Source organism: Castor canadensis, chromosome 2, assembly GCF_047511655.1.
Source record: "Castor canadensis chromosome 2, mCasCan1.hap1v2, whole genome shotgun sequence".
NCBI lineage: Eukaryota > Metazoa > Chordata > Mammalia > Rodentia > Castoridae > Castor > Castor canadensis.
Window position 1 is genome coordinate 78,919,076 of NC_133387.1, and position 22,987 is coordinate 78,942,062.

General features: G+C 34.3%; 1 protein-coding gene and 1 non-coding gene across 32 annotated transcripts in view; one reads left to right on the forward strand and one right to left on the reverse strand.

Moving 5' to 3' along the window:
- Positions 1-22,987, forward strand: part of Hdac9 (histone deacetylase 9) — an 844,179-nt gene that overhangs the window by 598,211 nt on the left and 222,981 nt on the right. For all 31 annotated transcript variants that reach the window (XR_012445228.1, XM_074065098.1, XM_074065099.1 and 28 more), the window contains 2 exons: positions 1,426-1,559; positions 20,158-20,278. Coding sequence is in view for 30 of the 31 variants with exons in the window: in XM_074065098.1 (XP_073921199.1) it covers positions 1,426-1,559; positions 20,158-20,278 (255 nt within the window). In the remaining variant the exon portion in view is untranslated. The remainder of the gene's footprint in view (positions 1-1,425; positions 1,560-20,157; positions 20,279-22,987) is intronic.
- On the reverse strand, positions 13,780-13,913 carry LOC141421138 (small nucleolar RNA SNORA51). Its single transcript, XR_012445812.1, has one exon. It is a non-coding gene; the product is annotated as a small nucleolar RNA SNORA51 (small nucleolar RNA).

Genomic DNA, 22,987 nt, shown 5'->3' on the forward strand with positions numbered 1-22,987 from the left:
AGAGGTGTTCTTACTTTATGAAAACTATGGGACATTCAAGTGGACATTTTGGCTGGGCTGTGGAACAGATAAGTGTGCAAGTATGCTGCTCAGAAAGAGGGCAGAGCTGAGGATGAAAGTATTACAAGGTCAGGGGCAGGCTGACTTACAAGGATGGGGGTTTAAGCCATTTAAGTCTTAAGAATGAACATTATTTGGACCCATAAAACAATATTTTTTCTTAGACATAATTTTTACCACATGGTTTCAAAATGCATATGTCATTCTTCTGCATGATTTTAGTACACTCAAGGGAAAATATTTTCCCCTCTTGAGTAACAGTCCTCTAACACAATAATGTAAGTCAAAGAGGGAGTAAATTGATTTAATTAAACTTACTTTGCAACATAAATTGCTTGTACTTATCTCTGCTTAAATAGATTTTTCGTTGTTCTTAATTTCTTATCATGAATACCCCTCTGGAAAAATGAACCCTGGTGGTCACTCCTTGGGATACATTTGATTCGCTAGATAATTTCTTATGTCAGGCAATTTTGTAAGTAATATGTTTTCCCCCAAGGAATAGGGTTATGGGTGGAAATCTTCTTAAAATGAGCCAGAGCTATAATTATCATCTAACTTGTTGTTTTAAAAAGTCCTACTTTATATTCCCCTAATAATTAATTTCATCAAACTTTTTCCCAACATAGGGTCTAACTGAAACATAACATATGCAAACTCCTGATGGCAGATTTTATTCATTATCTATGCAATCTCTACTAAAGGTATTGCAATTGACAAAGAAATACTTCAAATGTTCCATAATATTATAAGATCTACACTAACCATGATTACATACTGGCATCAATTATGAGGAGAACACAAATGAGAAAAGAAGAAATTTTCTGTGTAACTTTGATATAATTGTTGAGCAGAATAGAGAAGGAGTTGGAAATCCTTCCAGTTTAGTTCAAGAATATCCCCCTAATCTGAAGTATGCTTTGGAATTTACTCATTAAATTAATTCAAGATTTTAAAAGCCAGTTCGTTTTGTGACTTCCCTGAGCAAACTAAAACCTCTACTGAATTGTCTGACTAAAAACAACTCATAATGACTTAAAGTACTAGTAAGATTGGGTTACAGTAGATACAGAACTATATCTGAACTTTCTAAAATGTCACCATTTTCATCACTTGATAGATTTATGAACCTAAGATCTGAGTATTGGTTAATACATATATTGATGTTTCTGTGTATACATACAGATACATAAGTTTAGATAGTTCTAATGTGGTCCTTGGGAATTTTCTAATATGGATTATTTCTCTCTTTGTAAAATTTATTTCTAAAAGAATGAGTTTTTTGAGTAAATATTTTATATTCTAACAGTTACCACTAGCTTGTAGCATTACTCAATCTTGGGCTGTGTTTTCTTTGTCTTGAAGGAATTGCCTATGACCCTCTGATGCTGAAACACCAGTGCGTTTGTGGCAATTCCACCACCCACCCTGAGCATGCAGGACGAATACAGAGCATCTGGTCACGGCTGCAAGAAACTGGGCTGCTAACTAAATGTGAGGTAATCCTGAATTGGCCACACTCTTTTACTTACTTAAATAAATCATGTAAAGAGGCCAGTATTCATTTGAGTAGTAGCAGAAAAATGTTAACCATGTAGTGTGCACTGTGATTGATGATCTGTCATAGATACAAACTACACAAAACTTACCAGTTGACTCTGGGCTGGGCACACAGTAGGTACTCAGTGTTAATGGATGGAACAGCTGCCTAATATGTGTATTCTATTACAGCATTACTAAGTATACATGATGGCATTCTTATTTGCAAATAGGCATCTTTTATTGAATTAATCTCCTGAGGACTCTTGCAAAAATGTTAAGTTCTAATTAATTTTTTCTTTTTTGTTATGAACTATGCTTTGAATTTGGATATATGGCAATTTAGCCTCACAAAAATGAGTAGATTTAAAAAGATTAACTTTCCCTTTACCAAGAAAAATCACTCTTTTTTTATCCAAGTGACTAATATCTTTAATAATTTTGTGGTAGATATTTGAATGTTTTTATTTTGCCCATATGTCTTTTGACTCCCTTTTGTAGACTGCTGGTAAATCCCATTTTCATTTACAAAAATCTATTTCTTTGCACTTTCAAAGGTTAAAAATAAAAGTGATAGCAATTCAAAAAAAAAATCTCCCTTTCTCAAATTTTCAAAATGTGGAAGGACTAACAGCTGTTAGATTTATTTGCCACAAATGCCCATTGTTACCTAGAAGCTAATAACATTCTGCATTTGAGTTCAAACCATTTTTCATAGAAACATGCCTCTAATATGTTTTCTCACTTTATTTTAACATTTGATTAAAAACCGTTTTTACTGGATGTATGTTAAACTCCAAGGCATGTTCCACATACTACAATTACAAATTTCACAAGACAGGTAAGGTCCTTGTCCTTATAGTGTAACATTTTAACATGTTGCTATTTGGTCATTGACCTTCTATGCAGATCAATTTAACATAGTTCACACCTGACTAGGAAAAAATTAAATATTCTAATCATTGTTATGGCATAACACTTATACATTGAGAGTATGTTAGAATTGCTATACTTGAATAAAATGAAAAGTAATTTTTGTCAGTACTTTTGATGTTATATGCAAATTGTATTTTGTTATTTGCATAGTATGTAAGTTCTAAGGTCAGGATTTTAAAGGTGGTGATCATATAATTGATTATATGGTTGGTATCAATTCAGAACATTTTCAAAAACTCACAATAATACATTATGTTTAGCCACCCAAAACATAATAAATGAAATTATCATTCAAATTCAATTTAGTTTAAGGTGAATTTGTAAACTATTTTTATTTGAAGTAGAGATGATGAAACAGATAGAATGCTCCTAAAGTCAAGTGCACTTGCCTCTATTTAATTGTGTAAGTGAGAATTGTATGATACGTCTCTGGAAACCACTAAAAATAATTAACTTTTGACGATGCAAAGCCATTCTCTGTTTGTCCGATTTAAGGAAAAATATTTTCATTATATTTTCTCTTTAAAAATTAATAATATATTTCATCCTACAGAGATACTACTTTTTAACATTAAATCAGTGATAATGTTTAAGGGTTATACAACAGTTAAGATTGTGAATGAATATACCATAGCACTGTGTACAGATTTAGTCTAACAAGTTTTATTATATGTTTATGATGGTACTATTAAACATTTTTTATATTTAAAGCTCTGCTTTTGATTAAATATATCCTTTACCTAAAAAATTTTCAAAGCAAAGGGAAATTAGCTAGATTTATTTATTTGGCTCTTTCCTGAGTGAAGGTCAGTTATTCATCTTTTGCTGGTGGTATTCACATTATATGACAGAGGCTTTCCTTGCTGGTTAATTTTAGAGTTGTCTGAAAAGATTTCACATTTCTGATTATGCAATGTGTAGTCCAAGCCATTCTCTTTTGTACAAAATCCCTGATGTAATATGTAAAGTATGAGCAAGGAGACTTACTTGTAATAGACTGACCTTAATGGACAAATGCATTTATTCATGTGAATTGTTGCATCTCACCTCTGCATATGTTGTAGATGTTTTCCTACTTGTCAACTTTTTGGTGTGCTAGCAAAGGCATTGGTGCTTACATTTTCCCACTTTAAAGTCTTTATTATACTCTGCAGCAGCTGGTCTGTTCCTAACATCTTCAAATTGCCAGTGACTGATCACAGGCTTCAGATGCATTATTGCATAATGGTTTTCCTGAAATCCTAAAGGAGAGCTGTTTAGAAAAGCAGCAGAGGTAGAAATAAATGGAATTTAGCATGGTTCATCCTGCTCTTAAAAGTTAAGTCTGTTATCTTCCCTTTTTGGTCACTCTTCTCTTCATTTCCTCATACACCATGTTATTTTAGTCATATATTTTTTTCAAACCACATGATTCAATTTATATACCACTTCTTAATCAATTTCAGAGTGAAATGCAGGACTATTTGGTAGAAGAGAATGAGTGAGGCCAGCCACACCTGGTCACAAAAACAAAGGTCTTCCTGATAACAGTCACAGAATTAACAAATAGTACATCAGAGTGCTCAGATCATTGGATTAGTTCCGAATGAAGACCAACCAGAAAAGTCTCACCCAAAACGTCACATTGATGTAAAAAGAACTTCACTTTCCTAGCATATTGGATGCAGTTTAACAGGTGTTTATTTTCTTCAGTGAAGAAATTGTTGCCAATATGAGTGTATTTGCTCTTTCACTTCATGAGATGATAACATAAATAAAAACATGAAATAGAACTTCTAAAACCACCAGAAAACAATTCACTTTTATTTATTTTTTATTGTTTTATTATTCATATGTGCATACAAGGCTTGGGTCATTTTCCCCCCTTCCCCCACCCCCACCCTTCACTTCACAATTCACTTTCAGACACCTAGGAATTCATTGTCCTCCTTTTGAGAGATGATTTTAGGATTATCCAAAATGGAATTTTGCAATTAGCTCAAAGAACAAGCAAAGAATACTAAAGGCTGTAAGAGAGAAAAATCAAGTAACATATAAAGGTAAGCCAATCAAAGTAACAGCAGATTTCTCAACAGAAACCTTAAAAGCAAGAAGGGCATAGAGTGAGGCATTTTGAGCACTGAAGGAAAACAATTTGAGTCTTAGGATTCTGTACCCAGGAAGGCTATCATTCAAAATTGAAGGAGCAATAAAAATCTTTGAATGATAAACTGAAACTAAAGCAATACACACCACCACCAATACAGAATATTCTGAAAGGAATCCTATACACAAAAGATGAAAGGATGGGAATTATTAAATTATAGCCATGAAAAAATGGGGATTATTAAATCTCAAGAGAACACACAAGTAATTAAAGAGGAGAATAAAATTATTTGCACACATATAAAGCCTTACACAACAAAAACAACTAAATGGCAGGAATCACTTCATACCTCTTAATATTAACACTTAATGTTAATGGCCTCAACTCACCCATCAAACAACACTGACTAGCAAACTGCATTAAAAAGGAAGACCTGAGAATTTGTTGAAATCCACCTTACAGACAGAAAAAATGAAAGGGTGGAAAAAGAGTTACCGTGTTAATGCCCCCTCCAAAACAGGCAGGAATAGCAATATTATATCAGATAAAATAGACTGTACTCACAGCACAACAATAAAAAATAAATAAATGTATTAAAAAAAAATAGACCTCAAGCCTAAATTAGAAGAGACAAAGGTCACTTAGGAACAAAAGGATTAGTACATCAAGAGGAAATAACAATTGTTAACTTCTATGCACCCAATGTCAGTGTACCTAACTTCATTAAACATATACTACTGACTTAAAAACACAGATAGACCCCAAGACAGAGGTGGTGGGAGACTTTAATACTCCTCTACCACCAGTAGATAGGTCATCCAGACAAAGAATCAACAAGGAAACTCTAGAATTGAATAACACCATAAAATGGACCTGAAAGATTTCTAGAGTAGTCTATTCTACACCAGCAGCTCATGATACTTTTTCCAAAATAGACCATATTTTAGGTCACAAAGCGAGTCTTTTTTTTAAGTTTTAGCAAGAATTCATTTTAGTATAACAGGATAAAGTGCAGAAAAACAGGACAGAAAAGGGAGCAAAGAATCAAAATGATGGTTTCCATCTCTTACTTTTTTACTGGGAAGCTAGGGGAATACATATGGTCAAAAATAGTGGGTCATCCTGGCCCACCCAAAACACAGAGACAGTAGGTGTACAAAGCAAGTAAAACAATCCCCTACACAGTGTCTGACCACAACACAATAAAACTAGAACTTAACAACAAAAGAAACAGCAGAAAATACTCAAACACCTGGAAACTATGATCAGTAGCCCCTAGATGAATAAGGGAGTAAATGAAAAAGTTTCTGCAATTGAATGAGAATGAAAGCACAGCTTATTAGAACCTGTGAGAAACAGCAGAGACAATCCTAAAGGGAATATTTATAGCCAAAAAAACCACAGAAAGATCTCAAATAAATGACATTATGCTGCATCTCGAACTCCTAGAAAACCAAGAACAAGCTAAAACCAAAAATACCAAGACAGAAAATAATCTAAATAAAGGCCAAAATCAAATAATAGAGACCAAAAAAAACCATATAAAGAATCAATGAAACAAAAAGCTGATTCTTTAAAAAGCACATAAGATTGACAAACCTCTGGCAAATCTGAATAAAATGCAGAGAGTAAAGACCCAAATTAATGAAATTAGAAATGAAAAAGGGAAGATCACAACAAACACTAATAAAATCCAGGGAATCATCAGGGACTACTTTGAAAACCTATATTCTAATAAATTGGAAAATCTAGAAGAAATAGACAAATTTCTAGATACATATGAACATCCAAAATTGAACTAAGAGGAACTTAATCACCTAAACAGATCTATAACAAGCAATGAAATCACAGCAGCAATTAAAAGTCTCCCCTCTCCACAAAAAAAAAAATCCAGGACCTGAGAGATTCACTGCTGAATTCTAACAGATCTTTAAAGAACTAATACCAACCCTTCTTAAACTTTTGCACTAAATAGAAAGGGAAGGAATACTGCCTAACTCATTCTATGAAGCCAGTATTACACTCATCTCAAAACTGGATGAGGATACAACAAAAAAAGAGAATTACAGGCCAATATCTTTAATAAACACAGATGTAACAATCCTCAATAATATATTAGCAAACTTAATTCAATGGCATATCAAAATGATTATACACCATGATCAAGTCAGTTTCATCCCAGGGATGCAAGGATGGCTCAACATACATCGATCATTAATTGTAACACAGCATATTAACAGAAGCAAAGACAAAAACCACTTGATCATCTCAATAGATGCAGAAAAAGCCTTCGACAAAATTTAACATCCTTGGTGAGCACCAGTGGCTCACTCCTGTAATCCTAGCTACTCAGGAAATAGAAATCAGGAGGATTGAGGTTCAAAGCCAGCCCAGGTAAATAGTTTGTGAGACCCTATCTCAAGAAAACCCATCACAAAAGTAGGGCTGGCGGAGTGGCTGAAGGTGTAGGCCTTGAGTTTAAACCCCAGTACTGCAAAAAAAAAAAAAAAAAATTAACATACTCTCATGATAAAAGCTCTGATGAAACTAGGAATAGAAGGAATATACTTCAACATAGTATGATAAACCTATAGCCAACCTAATACTTAATGTGGAAAAACTGAAATCATTTTCTCTAAAGTCTGTAACAAGACAAGGATGTCTACTCTTTCCCCTCCTTTTTAAGATAAACTTTATTGGGGTATATTCATTATAGAGAGGGGGATTTTTAGTGACAATTCTGATTAGACTTATATTGTACTTTTTACATGGTCCCCATCATCTCTCCCCATCATCCCCTTCCCAGCCCCACTTAAAGCAATTGCAAGAGGTTCTTAGCTCTGTTTCATATAAGTATATGAAGTCCATCTACTGTACAGTGTCACCTTAATCTCCTTCCTTCACCCTCTACCCTCCCACTTGTACCCCCTTTACACACATAAACTGTACCTATTTTACAGTCCTGGTTTTTGTTACTAATATTTAAGGTGATGTTCAAATGGCTATCTCAATATATGTTCACTGTGGGTGTGCTTTACGTTGGTTCATTCAGCCCCTTCCCTTATACTCCCTTTCCAGTTTTATTCAACATAGTCTTGGAATTCCTAGCCAGAGCAGTAAGACAGAAAGAAGAAATTAAAGGAATACCAACAAGACAAGAAGTCAAAGTATCCCTATTTAAAGATGACATGATATTTCTTATACCTAAAAGACCCAAAACACTCCACCAAAAACTCCTGGAGACCATAAACACCTTTAGCAAAGTAGCAGGATACAAAATCAATTTACAAAAATCAGTAGCCTTTCTATACACCAACAATGAGCAGACTGAGAAAGAATATACAAAAACAATTCCATTTACAATAACATTCAAAAATTAAAATACCTAGGAATAAACTTAACAAAGAATGTTTAAGACCTCTACAATGAAAACTATAAACAATTGAAGAAAGAAATTAAAGAAGACTACAGAAGATGGAAAGATGTCCCATGCTAATGGATTGGCAGAACTGATATTGTGAAAATGACTATATTACCAAAAGCAATCTACATGTTCAATGCAATTCCCATCAAAATACCATTGATGTTCATCACAGAGACTGAAAAATCAACACTAACGTTTATTTGGAGGCATAAATGACCAAGACAATACTGAGCAAAAAGAGCAACACTGGAGGTATCACAATTCCTATACTATAGAGCCATAGCAGTAAAAACAGCATGGTACTGGCACAAAAACAGACTTGAAGACCACTGGAACCAAATAGATGATGCAGATATGAATCCATGCAGCTACATCCACCTTTTTTTTGGACAAACATGCCAAAACATATGATAGAGAAAAGACAACTTCTTCAACAAATGTTGCTTGGAAAACTGAATATCTGCATGCATAAAACTGAAACTAGATCCATGTCTTCCACCCTGTTCAAATATCAACTCAAAGTGGATTAAGGACCTTGCTATAAAACCTGAAATTTTGAAGCTAGTACAGAAAGAGCAGGGAATACACTGGAATTAATAGGCATAGGAAATGACTTCTTCAATAGAACTCAAATGGCTCAGCATAAGAGAAATGACTGACAAATGGGACTACATGAAATTAAAAAGCTTCTGTACAGCAAAAGAAATGGTCACCAAATTGAAGAGGCTGCCCATAGAATGGGAGAAAATCTTTGCCAGCCATATATCTGATAAGGGATTAATAACCAGACTATACCAGGGCTCAAAAAACTAAACTCTTCCCAAAAATCAATGACCCAATGAAGAAATTAGCAAATGAACTGAGCAGAGCTTTTTCAAAGGAAAAAGTCCAAATGCCCAAAAACCAGGTGGAGAAATGCTCATTGTCCCTGGCCATAAAGGAAATGTTAATCAAAACCACATTAAGATTCCACCTCACTCCTGTTAAGAGTGGCTACTTTCAAGAACACAAACAACAACAACAAATATTGGCAAGGATGTGGGGAAAAAGGGACCCTCATACACTGCTGGTGGAATGTAAATTAGTACAACTGCTATGGAAAACAGTATGGAGGCTCTTCAAAAAAACAAAAACAAAAACAAAAACAAAACTGCCATTTGATCCAGCAATACCACTCTTAAAGATATACCTAAAGGAATGTAAGTTAGGTTATAACAAAGGCACCTGTACACCCATGGTAATTGCAGCATTATTCATGATAGTTAAGCTATGGAATCAACCAAGATGCCCCATGACTGATAAATGAATTAAGAAATTGTGGTATTTATGTATAATGGAATTTTATTCAGCTACAAGAATGAAAATTTGTCATTTGCAGGTAAATGGATGAAACTGGAGGACATCATCTTAAGTGAAGTTAGCCAGGTTCAGAAAGCCAAGGGCCACATGTTTTTTCTCATATGTGGAATACAGACAATATTTTGAAAAACAAGTCAAGCTAAAGGGAGGTCACATATGAGAGACAGAGCGAGGGTAAAAGAAGGAAGTTAAGAAGGTGGATATGGTCAAGGCACTTCCTAAACAAGAATGAATGTAGAATTTTTAAACCTATTGAAATCACCATAAGAAGGGAACTGGTAGAAAGGAGAAAAATAGAGGAGATAAACCAATTCATTTTATAATACATATATACATGAAAATGTTACAAGGAAACACCCTGTGTAGTTATCTTAAACAAACAAAAGTGTCTCTTTTTTTTTGTACAAAATTGGAGAACAAGAGGGTAGAACAGGTCCTGTCTGGGGGATTGGTACCAGTCGTGGGAGGAGAGAGGATGTGGGAAAAAGGCATAGGAGGGTAAAAATGGTGCAAATACTGTGTACACATGTATGCAAATGGAAAAATGAGACCTGTTGAAACTAGTCCAGGAATGGGGGGAGGAGAGATAATGAGAATGATGAAGGAGGTGAATTCAGCTATGATATATTTGATAGATCATAAGAACTTTTATAAATGCCACAATTTACCTCCAGCACATCAATAGTGAAAATAAGCTAATTAAAAATGGAATTTGAGAAATCATTAAAGAAATGTTATCCTTTTTTGGAGACTTTCAGTTCTATACAAGGTAAAACATAAAAAAAAAGGGAAAGAATGCTTTCATGACCCATTTTCTATCTCTTCTCAATTTATTTTACCAGATGAGTAGGAAAAAAATAAAAAAGAGATACAGAGATTATGCCAAAGTAGCTCAGCCTGCTCAGAAATAGTAGAATCTATAACATTATCCAGTATTCTCTCCAGCCCATTCTTCTAGCAAACACAATTGGCACAATTATTACATGTACTTTGTGGATTTCTTTCAAATTTTTTTACTTGACAAGTTAATTCTCTGTACAGATTTATTAACATATCATTAAGCCTTCCTGTAAGATTGTTAAACTTTCTATCTTTTTCTAAGTTATTCTGAAAATATCCATCTTATTAAAAAGTCTTGAAAGTTACCTCTTATTTTAAATATTTTAGCAGTTTTCCAAATTTTTTAAGAGTCAAAGTTGTACCCCAAAAATCCCCCTGATTATTTCTGAAGTGAATTCAAATATGATATATTTGATACACTGTAAGAACCTTTGTAAATGCCACAGTGTACCTCCACCTAGCACAACAATAAAGAAAAAAAAGGTTAGGAAACATTTTTTTAAAAAAGCCAATGACAGTATTTGCCTGCTGGAGTCCACTTGTTCACTCTAAGAGAGGAAGTTGGTCACAGCTCTGGTGGAAGTGACTTACTTACCAAGATACCCAAAGAACTTCAATAAGAGAACCAAGGCTATTCTTTCTAGTTTGGCTGGGAGGGACTACAGGAAGTTAAACTGTAGCTCCCTTGCCTGGTTCTGCAACTCATGCAAACAAGAGGAGGTACAATGTCTATGGTTGTTTTACCAGGGGTTGTAGTGTCAGGCCTTGTATCTAGGTTATCAGGTCTCCTAAGTAGTCTGGACTATGAGAAATAGGAACTCAATTGTTTTCATAAAAGAAAGACTCTATAAAAGGATATAATCAAGTAGCAACAAAATGCATATAAATTGAGTCAATGCATCCTTTCCAAACATCCAGATTGTAATCTGCCATCTTGGGAGACCATGTTCCCTCCAGGTCTACATGGATGCACATGGTTAGAAGTCAACATCTGCTTTCAGAAAAATAAATCTCAAATATTAGCATAGATCAGAATCTTTGAGGAGAGATGGGGATACTCAACACAGATCACTGAGCTCTGATCCCAGAGTTTCTGGTTTATTAGGTCTTGAGTTAGACCTAAGGTTTTGTATTGCTACATGTGTCTAAGTGAGCCTGATCAGCACCCTTTGAGACCAGTGATACATCCACTTTGGTATCTATAGTGATGCATCCATTTTGGTATTTATAAAGTATTTGAATTTTTCAGCCATTTTATTAGAAGCAGGAGATACAAAACTGAGGAGAAAAGATACATTTTTCTGTTTTGGATGAGTAGGTATTGAATAAATGACCATGTAAATAAACATATAATTACAAATCCCAAGGGGTTTCGAGTCACTAGTCTAAATTGCTATGATCTTGATGACTTTTATTGGTTGATCTTCTCAGAAAAGATATAAAATGAGAAAGACTATTGTCAGCTGCCTCCATTAAAGGAGTGCTCTGAACAAGCAAGAGAGTGTGAAGAAGAAAGTATCCCAGACCTTCTATTGACTATCTTGTCCTCCTTCTGTGTCTTTATTCAGGTTCCTTTATTTATTGGCGCTATAATTTTCCTGGGACGAAAGACAAGGAGTCTCAATTCTGTTGGCATAGAGACAAAAGACAGCTTTCTTTGGCTAATGGGGCAATTTTGCATTAATTAAATAACAATAAAATGACAGAAAAGATGGTAATTTGAAAACACTAAAAAGGGCTTCATTATTTCAAAACAGTAGAATGATCCATAAATCAAACTTTTGTATTGTATTGACTCATTTTAGCAATATACTCAATTAACCAAAATGGAGTCCTTTGAAGGTGATGTTCAGTAGTAGCTTTAACCTTATTCTGCCATTAATTATCTGTGTACTTTCGTGAAATAATTTAAACTTGCTGATAATTGGTTTTCTCATGTATATGTATGTATGAGTGTGTTAGGTAGGGTATTTGCTAGGATCTCTTCAGGTGTAATATTGGCTGAAATTAGATAACTAAGGATTTCACTTGAGATATGATACACTCTGTGTTTAAGAGTAGACGAATATTTAGGATGCTTTTGTAAACCCATTGCTTTTTCTAAGGTATAGTACAAATTGGCCCGGCCGACTTGTTCTGATAGGCAGCCAGAGAAAACATTAGTTCTTATTATATCAGGTTACCATGGTTACAGGATTGAACTTCATTTGATATAACTTGACAATGTTTTTAAAAAGTTGAGGTGGTTAGTAGTCTTTCATGCCAATACCATTTCATTTTTTCCCGTATTGAATCATTCATATTTTGCTTAGTGATTTTGTTGGGAACAAAATGTAAAAGCAGCAGCTTTCTGGTGACCATGAGAAATGAAACTGGAGGGGCCATTTGGACTCCTGTTAAAAAGCAGTCTTTGGTTTATGTGCCCTGGTTTCCAAAGTGTATGTGCTCCTAAAGAGAGGAATGAACTCTTCTGAGCTAAAAAAAAAAAAAAAAATGCAGATTGACCCATCATCTGTAAGAAATGCACTTGGATTTGTTTTTCCAGAGGTGCTCATAACTCCCAGCCCCACCAAGCCACCCACAGACATTTGCTTGCTCTCAAATTTGTTTTGAGAATAATAACATTTTATAATGCTTTTGTTGGATTATACATTATGTGGAATTTGCATTGCCTTTTTGTGACTAATATTGAATAACTTTGTTTTGCTTAATTCATAAGTAAAAACCGTAAGCAACATACTGTGCTGAAATATTTAACTCTTTTATTCAAGCGCCAACACAAAATAATTACCAAACAATTCTGGGACTTGAAACCAAGCTACTGTTACCCCTTCTGGGACATTATCAGCAGTTCTAAAGAGAAAAGTGAAGAGCAAGTTTAGTGCTCAGGGATGGGATCTCCAGTACACTTTCCTGAATATGCAAATGACTTAGAAATACATTTTTAAAAACTGGATAAGAAAGTATATCACTCTATGGAGAAACACTTTAGGAATGTGCAGGTTTTCTGATATCAAGACAGAAAAGCACTGAACACTGCAAGTTAATGGAAATTCAATTAAACATTTGCTTTATAGAGCAGTCTAACTAGAGGCAGCATGCAACAGCTTACTGTTTTGTTGTTTTGTTTAGTTTGCACACACACACCCAATTTTAATGTGTTTGTGTTTTAGAATCTAACCACAAAGCAGTAAGAAATTCAAACAGGGTGTCCTATTAATTGCTGCTGTAGTATATGGGAGGCAGTTTGGGGAAGCAATGAAAATGGTCTGCAGGTAATGAGGAAGGTAGGGTACATAATGCCATTGCTCTGAGACAGGTGCATGTCACAGTGGAGTATTCTAGCAGATAAGTATATCAAAAGTACTACTGTAGCTTATAGTCAGAATTTAGATGATGTAGAAATTTTTAAAATTCTGCTCTAAAGGAACTATTAATATAGGAAAAACCCAACAAAATGAAATAAGAGAGACTGCCCCTCTGAGTCCATTTGGAAGTGATAAAGGATTTCGTTTTTTTTTTTTTCCCACCCATTCCATGTCTTCCCATTCACAATATAGACCAAGCACAGAGCCTGAGTTGAAGTGTATATGGGGTAGTTTTAATTTCCCTCTTCTTTATATATATAAACAGTGTAAGGACATAGCCTGTGATAAGCACTAAGAGGCTTTCTTAAAAATGTTTCTTAAACAGCAGCATTAAGGCTTATTAATAAAAGTGAAGAGTTGTATATCATTCAGCCATTTGAAAATTACAGTGTTCAAGTAAGAAAATATTTGTTTAAAGGAACTTTGTTATATAAATGATTACAATTTTAAAAGTCAATGCTTTAAATGATTAAAATACTTGTTCATAACTTTAAAAAATAATAACAAAGTAGGAGATTCAGTTGCATTAAAATTGTGAAAATTGAGCAGCTAAAGTAAGGAATAGCATTTTTTTCTTGCTTTCTGGTGATCAGAAAAATTAGAAATCAAAGTTTAAAAACATACATAGTTCATTTGCTAGTTTTAGCAATTTCTTTTTGCCCTGAAATATTTTTAAATGAATAGTAATGAATGAATGAAGCAATGTTAAGGCAAGAGGAAGTCACTTAATATTTTATAGACAAGAGAGAACTCTTAATCATATTTTGACTATTCCATGGCCCCAAATGGTGGTCATTATAGTGCCAGTATCTTGAATTCACTGAGGAGTGGGAAAAACACACTGCTTACTCTAGAAGGTAGCTCTTGACCTAAGTTGCCTATTAGAATCCACTGGACGGTTCCAAGCATCTGGTACCCAGGCTGTACCCAATGTTAATCAGACTCTGGACGTAGGACCTGGGTAACCATGCCTCTTAAGCTTTCCCAGCTGATTCCAAGATGTAGCTGATGTTAAGAACTATTACAGCACAAACTCAGTTTCTTAACATGAGGTCAAGAAGGGAGAGAGAAACAGGCAAATTGATAAAATATTTTCAAATGGAAGAGTAACAGAAGTAAATATTTTCCTGAGACACAAAGGAGGTATTAACTCAGAAGTGCAGGCTGGGGATGGAGCACAGTGGTAGAGCGCTTGCCTGGTGTACACTGACTTTAGTCCCCGGCACCACAAAAAGCAAAACCACAAACCAAAACAGAAGTAGTATACCCAAAGAAATTTAAGAATTGGTAAAAATGTTTATTATTTGAAGTTGTTGTAAAGTAGGTATATAAACTCTGAAAAAATACTCTCGTTGTTCAATTGTTATTATACTTAGAAGAAATGGACCTCAAGAAAGAGTTGTATTACTTTTGAAATTCCTCATAGGTCTCTTCTCTTGCCTTAAGCATAGTAATATCTTTGCAATTATATTTGCTTGCCTAAGGCAAATTTATAAATTAAAATAAAGTGTATTTTCTTGAATTTTTATTGTGGTAAAGTTTTATTCACACAGAATCTTATCTTTTAAAGCTAAAGGAAACTTCAAAGTAATTTAGTCAAACCTTCTTTTGTATGCCAATGAAGAAACAAAAGGCCTGTAGAAATGTCTTATGGTTGGTTGAAGGCACATTAATCCATGCAAGAGTCAGGAAAAAACTGAGGGCTTGCAATATGCAGTTTACTTTCTTTCCATGTGACCAACAGAAAGTACCTTCCTCGTTTTACCTCACTTCATGAGAAAAACTCTGAGATGAGGTTATTATATAATGATGGCTATATGAAAAGAGATTATGTGCTGGGAGAGCTTAAGTTTTAAAAAGGATCTTTAATGAAATAGTCAAAGAAATGATTGTAGCATTTGGAAACTCCAGTAGGTATGCTTGGGCATAACAATGAGACTACATTTTTGTATTTGTTTTAAGAGAAAAAGGTATATGAGGAATAATCAATAGATCACGAATTGACTCATTAAATATTAAGTACCAGAAGGCAATTTTATACTAAGTCATTTATAGTCTTTAAAAAAAAAACTCTGAATGTTTGTAGTGCTATAGATTTTTGGAGAAAGAAAGAAAAACTCATCCCTATATTTGGAGACAATGGATAAAATATTTTCAGAAAATCAGATATTTCAGTAGAAATTCTTGCCTAATATTCACTACTTTGAAAATGATTAAAGAAAATGGAGTCTCCCCAGTGGAGGCAGGTACTTTGACTTGTCAAATTTAAGTTGGACATTTTCTCTTCATTTGGAACTGCCACAAAATGAGCACTTTCATGTCCTTAGTAATACCAAACCAATGCAATCCATCTGTTCTGCTAAATTATTTCTAGTTCCTTAACCAAAGGCACTGCTTTTTCATGCATTTTATCATGATTTTATGCCCTTTATTATATTTTACAAAAGGTTCTGATTCCTCCAGGGCCAATGAGAACTGATTAGGACACTGGCCTCAATCCAGGCTTTGAAGACAGGAGGGGAAGGAATAGAACTGTTTCCTTTTTTCCCTGCTCCTTGGCAGAAAAAAATGTGAATCTATACCGTGTGTGTGCACTGTGTGTGGGTGGGTGTGGGTCGGCTGCATTTTATCCTGTCACAGTATGACTTTGTAGATCAAGTTCAGAACATTCCTTCTATAATCAGGTTGCATTAACAAGCTTTGTTTCAGAAAGACTATTTCTTTAGGAAAGAACCATACTGCATCATGTGACTCAATGATATGGTGATTTTTAATGACTTTTTTCAAATTTCCAACCTGAAGACAAACTGGTGGTCTGGACTGAATGCATTCATATTCCTGCGAAAAGTGTAAGCACTCATTGAACATCATTACCTCATTTCTCCTCTCAGGGAAGACACTCAGTGCAATTCACAGAGAGTGATAATGTAACAAAAAACAATCCTACCTCACACTGTTTCTTTATTAAGAGGATGAAAGGAGAGCTATCATTTTCTGTTCCTAGGTTGATATTGGTAAACTATTCATGATCTGTATTTGATCTTTAGTGAGAACGCCCCAGATGAACTCCAGCCCTCATATGCATTGTGTCTTAAAATGCCTAGAATTCTCAAAAATCGTTTTAGTCAGAACATCATCATATGTGACTTTATGTAGACATCCTGCAGACCAATACCTCTAAGAATGGAAACCAGTATCTCCCTAAATTTAGATAAATTTAGATAGAGTACGTCACCCTATTTTGTGAGTCATTATGCAATAGACTTGACTCTAGAGAGAATCTTGAGAGAGAAAAAAAGGAATAAATGATACAGAGGAAATAGAAAAAAAAAATTGAGTCAGGATGAAATGAGAGTATCTATGGGTATGCCTAAACAAAGGAATGACAAAGTGAAAATGGAAACTTTTGGGCCAGATCTCAGTAAGAGAGGAAAGTTCATTGTGACAAATGTAGGACATCTGATAAAAATGAGGCAAAGCAAAAAATAATCCAGGTGGTCCTGTGTGTTAAGAATGAAAGAAACTGGTTGTAATTTTATAATTCTTAGCTTAAGTCATCCACCATGTTCCCTTAGTAGTGACACCAAAACATAAAAATCTCAAAATATGTTATGTCTAGGTTCGTTTTATAGGTAGAAATGTCGTTCATACTGAATTGTTTCTGAGGAAACATGCCCTATGTTTGTGTCCTTGCTCTCTAGCAGCTGTGGAAGCAAATGGTGAATATCAAGAATGAGTACTTCCTGGTGGGACATGGTGGCACACACCTGGAATTCCAGCACTGAGGAGGCTGTAGCAAGAGAATCGAGAGTTTGTGGCTAGCTTGGGCTACATAGCAAGACCTTGTCTCAAAACTTCCTTATGTTAAGTACAACTGTTTTTCAAGAAATCTTTATTATAATTATCAAAACAGCCAGTGTAAAATACTTTCTGAGAGACAGAGGCAGTAGAAAGAGAAGGGAAAAAAGAGAAATCAAAGTTAAAACTTATGAGTAGTGCATTTTAATAGTGAGATGAAGACTAGAATATGAACGAGAAGCAGATACTCAGAATAAGGAAATGCAAGAAAGCAGGGCCAGATGTTCTATCTTCTCTGCCAATTGACTGATCTTATACAAGGGGATGAGTGCAATTCAGCAGGTGCCCTTTTCTGATTTGCCGACATTTGAGCTACTCTGTCAATTACAGTGAATCTTGTTTGCTGATTATTGTTCAAATGTGTGATTGAGCACTCATCTGGCATGCTACTTAGGATTGTGGGAGAATATGAAAATTACTTAGGGGAATCATGGAGTGCATGCTATGTAAGTTCTGTGATGGGTGTATGAAAATATAAAGATAGATTTATAATTATTGATACTTAATGTTATACCAGACACAAAAAAAAATCAACTGAAAAAACACTTAATAAGAAAGGAGAGAGGGAAAAAATTTCGATGAAAGTGTATGTTGGTATAGTAGTCAAAATGTGGATCTGACTTTTAGTTATAGATTGACATGGTTTAAGATACCAATGGTTCACCACATCAGCATATGTATTAGTGGCTGTGGATTTTACAGAAGCATGGAAATGAAAGCTGGAAGCCCTTTTTTATTTCCTGGTGTTCGTTATTATGCCAGACTAGGACTTGTCACAGTCTGTTTTCCGGTGCTCTGCTCATTCCAGTTCTACATGATTTAAACCATAGAGTTACCACTATTTATCTTGGTGGATTTTCCACCTACCAAAATCTTACAGTTAAAACCTTTCCCTTTAATACTGACTTTCAACTTTCTCTTGCTCATTTATCTTTTACTTGCCATTCTACTTCTTTGGTTGTTTTAGTCTCCCATAAACTTGTTCAGATTTCATGTTTACCAGCAAGACACTTAGTTCAATGAGATTGAGCAGAACAATGGCTGACTACAAGGCCATAATTAAATTTGCTTTAGTATTCGATGTTAGGCCTCTTATCTTACCTACCTAAAAATAATTTCTCTAAAGAATATTCTTATTTTTTAGAAATGTGAATTACATTACACTATGCTGGATGTCAAAAGTGGGGAACTTCAATGCTGTCTATGGCAAAGAAAATTCCACAAGTATTTGTTTGTTTATTTGGCACATACAGACTGTTTTAGAGAGATTCTGTTTTACATCACTCTCTTCCTGTTACCTTAGTAGTCCCCACCATTCATCCCTTACTGTGACTTGGTCATTTATTTTAATGACAAGCACAACCCTGCCTCCTGCCCAGTAAACCCCTGTGTCAGTACATAGACATTCTCCTGGCCTGCCCCTCAGTGAGCCGCACATCGAGAATCAGCAACCTGCTGCAAGCCCTGTCACCTAGTACTAAGGAGGGTGAATTTGGAATTGTACTGGTCCAGAGAGAGGTGTGCTTCCAAGTCAGCTGGTGGTTCTATGATTAGGACTATGAGAGGAGAGCACCGCCTGGACAGAATCGCTTTGACTTTCACTGGAGTTCTATACTTATGTATTACCTTATCACTGCCCCATGAAGATTCATATTTTAAGTGAAACATTAAAACTGTCTATGTAGTTTGAGGAAACACAAAAATTTCTGAAAGTGGAGGTTAATTAGTGTGATGTTTAGTGGCACATACAAGCGTTGAGAAATGTGGCCAGGAAAAGCTCTTTGTATGTTGGCTAATTGAGGTTTCATTTGATGCACTGTTCTGTCTATGTTGAAAGGACATTCTTTGTTGGATAGAGTGGAAGTCTCTGCCTGGCCTGAGTGTAAAAAATTGAGTCTATGAAGAATGTCTCATATTATCTCTGTTTAAACAGCAGTTTTTGTTCCTGTTTAATTTCCAATCTGCCATAGACTAACACTTTATAAAATACATTAAAATGCAATAGTGCAAGAGTGAAATAAAAAGACATACAAGATTTTATTAGGTTCATAGGACATAAAAGTACTGTCAAATTGCCATGTAAGTTTCTAAATATTTACTCCAAATTTCTGTACTGACCTCAAGTCAGACCACTGATAAACAGATTCTGACCTGTTATGGATCTCAGGGGACAGGCTTTGAGTATCATGCTCTCGAGTGATAATACTGTGTGGTGCACACATGTGAAGTGATTAGCATACTTTGATAATCAAATACATTCCAAATGTTGTGGTATTTACTTGTGTCCTTTAAGGAAAAGTAAGTGAATTGCTTCAACAACTTTTTCAGGTAAGTGTAAAATAAGATGGTAATAATTTTGCTTATCAACTAAACAGTAATTTATCTTTAAGCTGACATTTTTCAAACAAGTCAACTATTAATTTCTTTGTTATAGATTTATTTTTATGTCAAAGCAGAATATGCTTCATGTCAGTTGCCTATTTAGGCATAAGCAACTCCATTGGATCTGAACCTTGCATATGCTCATTTTTCAAGTATTATTATGGTACTTTACAAAGCAAATCAGTGTCACATTCCTGCATGATGAAACTCAGCTCACTATTAATCATCTTAAATATGACTTGAGGTCTCATTTTCTTCTAAATGTTGTCAGTGGAGTACTGTAGGTTTCTGCTGTTTTCTTTCAGCGAATTCAAGGTCGAAAAGCCAGCCTGGAGGAAATACAGCTTGTTCATTCTGAACATCATTCACTGTTGTATGGCACCAGCCCTCTGGATGGACAGAAGCTGGACCCCAGGATACTCCTAGGTCTGTATGGGCCTCCATTCTACTGAGAACAGCACATTCCAGCACCATCATTAGTCAATGCTGGTGTCAGTTCAAAATACTTGGCAAGCAGTGTGACAAAAAATCAGTTTTTCCATCAGCATTGCTCTGTGGAATGACTTGAGTATGATAGAAACCAATGCAGATTAAGAAAATCCTGCACTAGAAAAAGACAATGCATGTTCTATGATGTGAACTTTAAAATTAACCTTTATTTAAATGAGCAACATTTTTGTGATGTAGTTTTGCCAAAGGGATGTCTGCGTTGCTAAATTTGTTTGCTTATATTTTTAAATGGAAAGACAAAAAGACCGTCTCACATTCCTTATGCAAATTTATCTTTTCCTTTTCTATTTGTTTTGTGTCTTTTAGTTCTTTTTTCTATGAGCATAACACAAAAATAATAGTACAACTTATTTGAAGTGAAAACTCCTTATTACTAGTTATAAACACAGTGTTTTATAGTAAGATTGCACTTAAAAATCTTAATGTAATCTGTATAATGCATATGTTACCTGTAGTAAATGACACAAGTAGAAAAACTAATAAACATAATTTTTTTAATATATGAATTTTAAAAACTTTAATATTAACTATCAAAAGTAAAATTTAATTTTCAAAGCTTTATATGAATGCTTGAGGTAACAGCTTTTAGGAAAAAAACAGTAACAAAACATTAGTTGTAAGAATTATGTTTTATTAATAACCTTTTATGATTGAACAGTGCATAACATGGTGATACATGCTGAGAGGACTATATTTTGAGTGTTTTAACTAAAAAAGTCATTTTAAGACTTTTGCTTGTCCCTTTCAGATAAAGCTAGACTTCAAATTATTGAAGTTTTTCATCTAATTCAATATAATTTTAAAATTGTTTATGTTAACAGGCCCTCAATTTGACTACATGAGAAGTAATAAGTATATAACATGTAATAAATAAGGATCTTGGAAGGTAATTATAAGGGGAAATTAAAAATTATCTATTACAACACAATCTGTCCTTTCAAAATGAATGGGAACCATTTCTAAACACATGGAGTAAAGGTTTATGGGTGACTGAATATCTGATCCTGCATATGTATGTGATCAGGTTAGGTATGGTAGTTTGAGTAGAAGGGAAACACATAAAGATTACTTAGTTTTTAAAGAGAGTATGGCTAAATTTTGGTGATGAAAACAATTTATATAGCAGAGTTAAAGTTACATATTAATACAAATACAAGTAAATCCATTTAACTTCTGTTCTCTAAATATTGTTTACTCGATTCTGTTTTTTGTTTGGATTTTTGTTTTGTTTTGTTTTTTGAGATAGGCTCCCTCTATGTAGCCCAGACTGGCCTTGAACTCCTGATATTCTCACCTGAGTCTCCCAAGTGCTGAGATTGCAGGCATGTGCCATCACGTCTGGCTTTTGGTCCTCTGAAGGAAGCAGTGTCTGTACGTGCAGACACTTTACATAAAGCACTTATTTTTGCTGTTGGATGTTGTATAATGAATGTTTTTATCTTAACACGAATTAATAAACCCATCCAACTAAACACAAGATGAAGTGGACCAGGCTTTTCTATTTTCATGGTATTATGAGGTCAAAATATTCAGGCACTTAAATATAGGAAAGTGTACATGTGATTTTTTAAATTTTGTTAATGGACAAAAAGTAGGAAAACCTGCACATTTTTGCTGTGCTTCCAAAGTAAGAATCAGCCCAGCCATAAGACAAGGTACTCCTGGACTTTATTGGAATATACTTGAATTGACCAAACTATAAATATCAACACATACATACACACACACACACCCCACATTTGTGTTTGACAAATGTTCCTAAACAACCAGTATTCTACATTTTAAGAACAAAGACATACATGTTAAAAAACTAAAATTTAAACTTTGGGAACACCAAAATTTTATTTCTGAAACTTGGCATTTTTAACAAAAGAAATTTTGACAAATTTGATGATGCTTGAACAAACTTGATTTTCTCAAAATTTTCAGAGTATGTATTACTTTACGTTTTGATAACTTAAAATGAATTCCAGTACATAATTTGGATCTTGGACAAATACCCTTTTTAGGTATAAATATGATGAAAGTACCAACTATTGATGATTTCAAGTTTTAACATTGTATTTCAAATTAAACAGACTTTTATCTCATTTGTTTTAAATCTTTAATAGAAATATTATTCACACAATTGATGATTTTAGAGTTAGCAACCTATATACACATGTGGAGTTTCATAGTCACTTCTCAGAAATCAGGGCAACACTTCAGTATAGGCCACCTGAGTACAGGTACACAAGAAAGTGCTTTCTATGAGGCCTTGAGGTCAAACACTGAGTTCATCTTTGATAATACATCAAAATTACCTCAACTGTTCTGGTGAATTAAAATATTTAGCTGATATTCTTCAATCCTGGCTATAAGATTTACCTTTTTTTCTTTGTGAATTTTGGATTTTTGTAGTTTGTCTTTTTATTTATATATAAAAGACCAGGTTGAATTTGCCATATATGAATGTAGAGAAATTCACAATCAAAATTTCTTTTGTCTCTTTAGCCATTTCTTTATTCCCTACTACAACCTACTACCTCCACTGATCTCTCTGAACACAAATGAGAGATGTCATTTCTGAGTTAAATTGATACTATACTCTTAATAGTTATGTTCTAGAATTAGGAGGAAGAATTT